The sequence below is a fragment of the Elephantulus edwardii genome, unplaced genomic scaffold (assembly GCF_000299155.1).
Source record: "Elephantulus edwardii isolate Elephantulus edwardi_28Jun2011 unplaced genomic scaffold, EleEdw1.0 scaffold00064, whole genome shotgun sequence".
NCBI classification, from domain to species: domain Eukaryota; kingdom Metazoa; phylum Chordata; class Mammalia; order Macroscelidea; family Macroscelididae; genus Elephantulus; species Elephantulus edwardii.
The window spans coordinates 3,357,116-3,366,354 of record NW_006399814.1 but is presented as its reverse complement, the minus strand read 5'-3'; the positions used below and the strand labels follow the sequence as shown (position 1 = coordinate 3,366,354).

The window sequence follows — 9,239 nt, the reverse complement described above, 5'->3', positions numbered from 1 at the left end:
GGGCGGCCACGGCGGCTGCACCCGGCGGGGCGCTGATGCGGTGCCTGGACCTTCGCTGCGCGACTTCGGGGGCGTCGGCCGAGTTGGCACTCCGCGATGCAGCTCCTGAAAGCGCTCTGGGCACTCGCCGGCGCCGCGCTCTGCTGTTTCCTCGTCCTGGTCATCCACTCGCACTTCCTCAAAGAAGGTAATTGTCCCCGCTCCGAGCGCGGCTTCCAGCATGTTCCGCCACCGCCGCCGCCGCGCGCTCCCCGGGCCTGGCCCGCATCACTGCGGGGCCGAGGCGGCCAGCGGAGGCACCTCTGCCCGCTCCCTGGTCGGCGATGAGCCGGTGCTCCGCGCCCAGCGGGGCCTTGGGCGGCCTGCGCAAGGGTGCATGCGGATAGGGGCGCGAACAGCCTGTCACCCTCGCGCCGGCCGACCATCCCGGCCCCTGCCCAGCTTCCCTGGGTCCTGCCCGGGGCCCGCATGGCTCGGCGGACATGGCCCTCGGTAGATGGCACCCGCGCTCCACTCTGGCGGCCGGGCTGGAGTGGGCGCAGGCGGGAGCACCGCACCCGCATCCCCAGCAGCTTCCTTTCCAGGCCTGGGAGCAGGGGCGCCAGGGCTGGGCTGGAGCCTGCGCTGGACAGGGGCGCCTGGCCACCCGGACCCGCACCCAGTTCGGCTCTCTGTCCTCCCTGTTATCCGCCAAGCACAGTCTTGCGGGACGGTGGCCGGGCCCTCGGGTTCTATTCGTGGGCAGCATGATTATTCTGGGACCCTCGCCCGCTGAGCGACTCCTGGAAGGGGGCCCTGTATGGGGACTGGCCGCTAGGGGCGGAGGTCCCACTGGCCAGCTCCCTGGTTTTGCTCCGGGGAAACTTCCTGGCCCTGGTGGGATTCCCCTCACAAGGGCTTCTTCTGCGCAGTGGGGACAGTGGCGCCCTTGGTCTCTGGAGGCCCGTGTCCCTCACCTCGGTGGCCATCCCTGCATGGTCAGACCGGCCTTAGATCGCTGGGCGTCGGGGAGGTGGTGCCTGAAGCCTGAGCTGGCAGTGAAGCTGGGACTCTCATTACTGCCTTCGCCTTCCCACCTCCGGCTGCTCCCCGCCTAATTAATGAGTCTCTGGCCTGAGCAGCTGGGCAGGGGAGCTTCTGCCCTGACCTCCTTAGGGCTTGTGCCCTTCGCTTCCTTGGACCTGTGTCCGGGAAGCGGGGGATGCAGGGCTCAGGCCCGCAAGAGAGCGACTGTGGCTGCAGCTCCAGGCAGGCGGCTGCCCAGCAGGGCTGCCTAGGCTCTACTGGGAGCTGCAGGCAGTCCTCCTACTGACCTACTTCAGCACAGCCAGCCCACCGCAGGGGCCAGCCCGGAACTGGGGACAGAGCTGCTCCCTGGAGTCCTGGCCCCGGCCGGTGACTGGTCCCCGCACAGAGGCCCATCCCGGGGAGAGCTGCCCCATGAGTACTGGCCGCTCCTCAAGCTGCCTCTTGCTCTGGCCTTTGCTGTTTGCATGGATCTGGACGGGAGAATCTCAGCTCTTTCTGAAGGTCGAGCATGCTGGTGGCCTTCCGGTTTTCTGGGGTGAGGGGGGCATTCCTGCATTGTTGCTAATTCAGAGATTAGCAGCTAACAGCCTCAGAGTGTGGACAGCAGGTAGCTGGAAAGATCCCTCCTGGGGGCTCGGGGCTGGGCAGTCTCTGCTCAGGAGCTGTGCTCCGGCCCAAGCTAAAAGATGCTGGCCAGAGCTGGGCCCTTGTCCAGTGGGCATTGTGCTTGGGGGGTGGGCTGCCCCAGAAACCACAACACTTGACACACTTGGGCCATCTGTCTGTGGGGCGGTGGGGTGTTTAGAGGACACCAGTGGTGTCCGGGATCAGCACTAGTGCCCACAGACACAGTCCAGGAGGAGGCCTTTCTGCACATCTGTCTGCACAGCCCGTGGGACCCTGCGACGTCCTGGGTCCCGTGCTCCCTGCTCTGACCACCCGGAAGGTCACTACAGTGGCACCGTCTTCCTTCTTCTGACCCTCAGTCACTCATCTCCATGGGGACCTTGGGGACCAGGGGGGAGTATTTGAGGAGAGGGGCCCAGCCCTGGCTGGCATCACTGGGCAGGCTTGCTTCTTGGGGACCTCCCTCCCCCCAGGCCGTTCTGGCTCCCGGGTGCTGGCTCCAGCCCTTTCCTCTGGCAGGGCGCTGGCCAGCGGGAGGGAGGCCGGCGGGCGGGCACACAGTCGTCACTTGTTGTCTGGGCTGAGTGGGAAGGAGCTGTTTAAATCACCATCTCCATGAAGCTGGGTGAAGAATGGGGCCACAGGGAGCCCCTCGCACACTCCGGCTTTTGTGCAGAGCTGCAGGTCACCCCACGGTGCCTCTGCCCCCTCAGACCAGGCAGCCTCCCACCGTGTGTGAGATGAATGAGGCCCTGATTAGAAGGGGACAAGCTCTTTGGGGCCTAAGTGCAGCCAGCATGGCCAGGCCACACAGGGACTGGGTGATACCAGGCTGCTGGCCAGGGGACCAAGGGACAGGCCCTCTGGACATGGATGCAGGCCCGGGGCCGTCCACCTGGCCCTAGCCTCCACTCTCAGAATCTCTGAGCCTTCCGGGCACAGGCGAGCCCTTGGGCCTGCGTACTTGTGGACTGTGTCCGAAGCAGGCGTGGGGGGCCCAGGGTGTGGGGCTGGCCGGGAATGTGCTTAAAGGACAGCTGTGTGAGGTGCGAGTGGAGGGCATGTGACGGGGATTTGCAGGGGACGGAGGCAGCTGTTGGCAGCACAGACTCGGGGGAAGAGCCGGGTTCCCTGGAGCCGTTCCTGTCCTCTGACAGCAACTTGGGCTGCTTGTCCCTGAGTCCTGGGCTGACCTGTGGGGCTGACCCTGAACACGTTTGTGGGGAGACTTTACGTAACGGGGGTGGGGTGGGGGGGGTAAGAGAAGCAGGAAGACAAAGCCGGACTGCCGGGACACAGCGGCCACAGGATTCCGGCTCTGTCCCCGGGGACTGGAGCCTGACTGTCACTAAACCTGTCCTCTTCCGGGGAGGACAGAGGGCCAGCACTGCCCCTGGAGATGGGGACTGAGTTTTTAGTCTCTTCTTGTCCAGCCTGGTGGCAGAAGCTGGGTATGACGTGGGTTTATAAAGAGGGAACTTCACCAGGGCAAGCGCATGTGGGTCCCTGTCCCTGCCCAGTGTCCTGTGGGCACACTCTGAGCCTTGTGCTGGCCCGCCGAGCTTGCTCACCCAGATCCATGGTGCCCAGGGCCTGTCCGGTGCCCAGGGGCCTATATGTTCCCTTCCCAGCGTCCCCGAGCCCGGGTGAGGTTACTTGGAAGGCAGAGTTCTCAGAGCCTGGGAGCGGGAAGAGGGGTGCTCACCCCACACTTGTGGAGAGGCCGTTCTCCTCGTGGTGGGTCTGCTGCGTGAACACTAATTGTCGTGGCCTTTACAGACTTGGCAGCCGGCACTGATCTTAATATATCACTTCCTTCGGTCACTATTTATTTCTTTTACAGCATAAGAGAGTGGAGGGCTGGAACAGCCTGTTCTTGGTGGTGGCCCATCCTTCAGGGGTGTTTGCTGCATTTGACAAAGTGTTGGGGTGACCAGTGTGCAGCAGAGTCTCGGGGTGCAGTGGTGCTGGTGGGTGGGCCTTGGCCTCATGCCTGAGGGTTGGCAGGGGACAAGGAGCAGAGCAAGGGGGCCTTTCCTGGTGAGGATGAAGACGGCTCAGTCCACTCACACACCCCGTGACGGGAGAGGACCAGATGGTTATGGGGCTGCGTGTCCTGCGTACCGGGGATCCTAGAAGGGTGGTGCTGCCCTGGGCTCTCGCAGCCCAGCTGTGACCATCGTGTACCACCCTGCTCTTGACCAGGACTTGAGCTGACTGCTGGCCTCTTGCTGAGACCCTGTGCTGCCCTAGGAGGGACGCCAGCTGCTCCCAGGGTGCCCCGTTCCCAGGGCCTCAGAAGTCGGAGCAGAGAGTAGGGACTCATCACATGGGTGTCTCTGCCTCTCCCTGTTCCCTGCCTTCTTCATCATGGAGGCAGGGGAGCGGGGCTGTGGGCAGCGAGGCGTGGGGTTGGGGAGGCTGGAGGCAAAGCCCAGACCTTCATCGTCACTTACTGTCATTTTCTGTGTGGTAGAGAATCCGGATCAAACTCACAACACACAGGGTCCAGGCCTCGGCCAAGGCGACATTAGGGGCAGAGAATCCGGATGAAACCCACAGCACACAGGGTTCAGGCCTCGACCAAGGCGTGCCTGTCGGCTGGACGTTAGGGGCAGAGAATGTGGATCACATCCACAGCACACACAGTACAGGCCTCGGCCACCAGGTGCCTGTCGGCTGGACATCAGGGGTGGCAGTGTCACAGCCGTGTCAGGAAGCCCGTGACCTTGGGACAGGGCACATGTCAAAGTGGGCAGGGGTCTGGCCAGATGCCAGGTCTTCTGTGGCTGCCTTTGGAAACTGTCAGTCCCAGATTGCTTTCTGAAATGAGCTGAGTCCCTTCCTTGGCCTCCTGCGGACAGCTGACCCTGCCTGGTGCCGAGGCTGACCCCTGTGCCTGGAGCGCCAAGTTAGGGGACAGGGGAGCACACCTCAGATCTATAGTGAGGTTCTGTGGAGGAGGCTGTGGACATGGAGAAGGGGGCAGGTATGCTGCCAGTTGACCTTTCTAGTGGCCTCGTGGGTAAGGCGTCGCACTGCTAGTGCACAGGCTGGTGCTTCGTATCTGCCAGCTGTTTCGTGGCAGAGACAGTCTCCTGTGGGATGACTTCCAGCTCTTGAACCCACGGGAGGGTCAGCTGCAGCGGGACCCGGATGGCTGTAGGTGGGGTTTGCGCGTCTGCACATACATACACGCTCCGGTCACACGACACAGGACTGTCAGGCTTTGCCCAGGGAGGAGCTCTGGTTTCCTCGCACAGTACGTGTTCTGTTGCTCACCAGGCCGGCAGTTCAAGTCCACCATCCCCTGTGGAAAGAGGAGCAGTCTCCCCCATAAAGACTCGCAGTCTCAGAAACCCAGTGTGTGGGGGGCGTCTGTGAGTCAGAACCCACTGGATGACAGGGTTTGGGGTGGTGCAAACGGTAAAGGAATTCGCTGCAAACTGAAAGGTTGCCATTTCGAGCCCTCTCCGAGGCACCTCAGGGAAGAGGCCGGCTGTCTGCTTCCCGGGATCAGCCGTGGAGAGGTGCATGGAGCCCACCTCTACCCTGTACACGTGGAGACGCCGTGTGTTGGAATCCATGCAGCAACACCTGGCAGCACCCTGACTCCGACGTGCACGGCCAGCCGTGGGGTTGACGGGGGCTCTGTGCCGACCACGCCACGGGGCAGACCTCACCGGGCACTCCCGCCGAGGGCCACTTCCCTGGGGCCTGAGACTTCTCTGCTCCTGCTACACTGTGGTCCACCAAGCATGCAGTCCCCTCTCTCATCACTGTTGGGGTGGACTCGACTCGCAGCTGCTTCCCCAGGGTCCCAGAGGCTGGAGGAGGGGTCTGTCCTGCAGGGTCGCACTCCACGCGTGGCCTTCAAGTTAGCGATGCAGCCTCTGTGCACTATGACACTGGGTCTCTGGGGTGCAGTGGTGTGAAGGAGAAGCTGGACAATGGTGTAAGAATGACCAGCGTGGACAGGCTGATGTGAGTGCTGTTGGAAAGGGGGCCAGCTCGACAGCATTTCCCACAAGCCTTCTGTCTGTTCATTCACATACACTGTGTTTCATATAATCCTTCATTTACATTGGGTTTCATACAATAATCACACACAAGGTATTTCATACATCAATGGTGAAACCTTTCATTTTTTAACAAAGTGAAATGCAGAAAAACCAAGTTACACAAAACAAGGCGTGTTTGTGTGTAAGACACGAAAAGGCCCTTACTAACTCAGTGTGAAGCGCATCCTCATGTGTAGACTGTGAGGTCAGGGGTTCTGTTCCAGCTGCCCCACCCCCTTCCAGGAGGTCAGCCTTTGTGCACAGTGGTCAGGCCACTCCCTGACGCTGAAGGACAGGGTCTGAGGGGGGAGACCACCCACATTCAGGTCCTCAGTGCTTGATGCTGCCCATGGAGTCGTGCCCCCCAGGGTCGTGTGTGTGTCCCTGCCCACGAACAAACCTCCCCTGCCCCGGTATTACTTCAGTGTCCCTGCCTGCAAATGAGGCCCCCCAGTAACATGTGAGTGGTCCTGCACCACCCAGGAAGGAGGTGGTGTTTGCAGCTCAGGTTCCGTCTGTGGGCAGTGAAGTGAGGACAGGGTGCAGGCACCCCGCGGAGACCATGAGGCCCACAGATGGGCAGTGAGGTGAGGACAGGGTGCGGGCGCCCCCCGGGGACCATGAGGCCCGCAGACGGGCAGTGAGGTGAGGACAGGGTGCAGGCGCCCCGCGAGGCCAGGTGCTAGGAAGAGGTTGTGCTGAACTCCGAGCTGCTCTCCCAGCAGCTGCCGTCCAGTCGGGACCAGCTCACAGCTAGTCCTCCCTGCATTGTCTGAGGCTGTAATCCCATGGAGGGGGGGCTGTCCATCTTCCTCCTGCAGAGTCACTGGTGGATTCGAACCCAGCACCACTCCTTGCAGACGCTGCCGCAGGAGCTTCCTAAGGAGACGGTGCGTCTCCCAGCGCATCTGAAAGGTACAGCACCAAGACGCTGTGCTGTGATCTCAAAGGCACGCGGTGTGAATCCACCAGCTGCTGCGTGGAGGACGGACATGGTCTTTCCGTGCGGTTTATGGCCCATGAGCGCCCACTGGAGTCAGCTCCGGCTTGGTCCTGACTCGATGGCACACAACATGAAGGTTATGTGGACAGTTGTCATTATTATGCGCCATCATGACCCCACGTACAGCACCGCTGAAACCTGCCCTATCCTGAGCCAGTCTCACTGACTCCGACATACCAGCCCTCGCTGCCCCAGTCACTGTATCAGTCCATCTCAGCCGGGGTTTCCCTCTCCTGCGCTGTCCCTCCACCCTCCCGCGCATGATGTCTTTCTCCAAGGACTGGTCACTTCTGGCCACGTCCCAGTGAAATGGAGCTTCAAGGCCTAGGCTCCAAGGGGAAACTTGGCTTCACCCTCTCCAAGACAGACCTGTTTGTTTTCTTGGCAGGACAGTAGCCAAAATCTATTACGTGTTTAGGTGCAATAGGATCGTTGTTGTTGTTGTTTTTGTGTACCGTCGGGTCAGAACAGACCATAGCTGACCTTCCAGCAGGTTTTCAGAGGCAGTTAATCACACAGGAGGAGGTGACCCATCCTCCCGCAGAGCTGCTGACGGATTTGAACTCCGTACCTTGAGGATTGCAGCACAGCCTCTTGCCACAAGGCTACCAGAGCTCCGTGAAGCCACAGCATTATGAACGCGTTGACTCCTTTTTTGAGAATGACCACATTTGACAGAGACACAGGGTGTGGCAACACTCTTGGTGAAGTGACGCGAGCAGACTTGCTGATCACAGTGGCCTGGCTGGTGGAGGTGAGGCCGGGCACAGTGGAGGCAGCCAGCGAGGAGCGGCTCCAGCGGAGAGGAAGGGGCTGGCACAGGGCCAGGGGGTGATGGGGCCGAGGACACAGGGCTGGGCTCCGGGGACCACATGCAGGTGGGGCAGCCGTACCTGTCCTTGCTAGGAGCCGGAACTGGGACAGGAGCCTCATAGCTCACCCTGAGGTGTGTCTGGGCCCTCCTTGTCCCCTCTGCCGGCCGAGGCTGACGTGGGGCCTCAGAGGCTACTCTGGTGTGGACTGTGATCTTCCTGGGGTCTGTCCCAGCCCTGAGCCAGGGGCCAGAGCAGATGGCCTGGGTATTTGTCCAAATGGAGGCCACGGAGAGAGGGTGGTGATGAGGACAGCTGGTGTCTGACCCGCAGGAGGGCAGCCCTGGCCTCCCTCTGGCCTGGACTTGGTGTTCTCTCTCCCTGCAGACAAGCAGGTGCCCCCGCGCCCAGGCCCAGGTGCTCACAGGGTGCTTGGTGAGGCTCCCTACAGTGCTGCCCCTCCCCTGTGCCCCAGCTACTCTGTGGAGGACCAGCCTCACCCCGCAGGCAGCCCCTGACATACTGAGCAGCGGTCAGGCGGCCTGGACGTGCGCACTTGTTTCAACATCAGTCCTGCCTGGGAGAAGGTGGGGTTCCTCAGCCAGTCACGCTCTCCCGTGATCCCGGGCCCTGGTACCGCCTCTCGGGTACGGGCCCAGTAGCAGGGATGTCACAGATCACCCGTCCTCAGCCCTCCCGTGCCTGAGGAGCACCTCCAGGCAGCACTGTGTGCCCTGGCGGGTTGCCATGGTGACAGCCTCACAAGACATGCAAGGCTCAGTGTGGCATGCACGCATTGGGCACCTGCTGTATGTTAGCCGGGGGCATGTGCTGGGATGGTGACCGAGAAATTAGAGGGATCGTACGTGGGGACTAGTGGGCAGTGGGCTCTTGTGTCCAAGAGCTGGAGGCTGTATGCTCGTGGGGTGGGGGGATGTGCGAGCCCCAGGTGTGCTCCTGCATCTGTGTGCGTGCCGAGGTGTGCTGGAATTCCAGCAGCCGTGTGCGTGTGTCTCGGGGCTCTCGGTACATGGTATTTTATGTGGGTGTGCATGTCTGTGTGTGTGTGTTGGGGTCCATGTGTGTACACGTGTGCACGTTTGTATGCAAGTTGTGTGTGTATGTGTCTGCACACACCCCTGGGCTCCTTACGTGTGGTCGTGTGTTTCTGGACTCCATGTGGGGTTTGTGTGTGCTGTGTGTATACATACATGTCGCAGACCTCTGTGTGTGTGTCAGAGCTGTGTACGTGTGTTGTACGCATGCACGTGTGAGAACTGGGTGTCTGCAGTGTGAACCAGGCCTGTATGTGAATCAGGGATCTGTAGGTGTGGTGTGTGCACAAGAATGTCCATGAGAACTACAGATGTGTGGTGCGTGCGTGTGTGCCTGTGTGGACGCCGGCAGGGCTCCACTGAAGGAGGAGGTGAGAGTGTGTCCTCCGTTAGCTGGTCACACTGAGCACCGTTCTGAGTCCATCTCATCGTGTGTGTGTGTGGGGGGTGCACATGTGTGTTTGTGTCTGTGCACGCCTGCCGTGTGTCTGATCCCACTCAGTCATGCCTGTGCGTGTGATGGGTCTGATGCTGCCCCATCTCGTGTGTGTGTCTGTGTGTGTGTGTCTGTCACGCCTGCCGTGTGTCTGATCCCACTCAGTCATGCCTGTGCGTGTGATGGGTCTGATGCTGCCCCATCTCGTGTGTGTGT

The 9,239-nt window shown here is 61.3% G+C and overlaps 1 protein-coding gene across 1 annotated transcript in view; it reads left to right on the top strand.

The window, feature by feature from the left end:
- Positions 1-96: 96 nt before the first annotated feature.
- The window catches only part of LOC102852365 (protein FAM19A5-like), a 128,085-nt gene continuing 118,942 nt past the window's right edge, over positions 97-9,239 (top strand). Inside the window, exon 1 of the mRNA XM_006888119.1 lies at positions 97-187. Coding sequence (XP_006888181.1) covers positions 97-187 — 91 coding nt within the window. The remainder of the gene's footprint in view (positions 188-9,239) is intronic.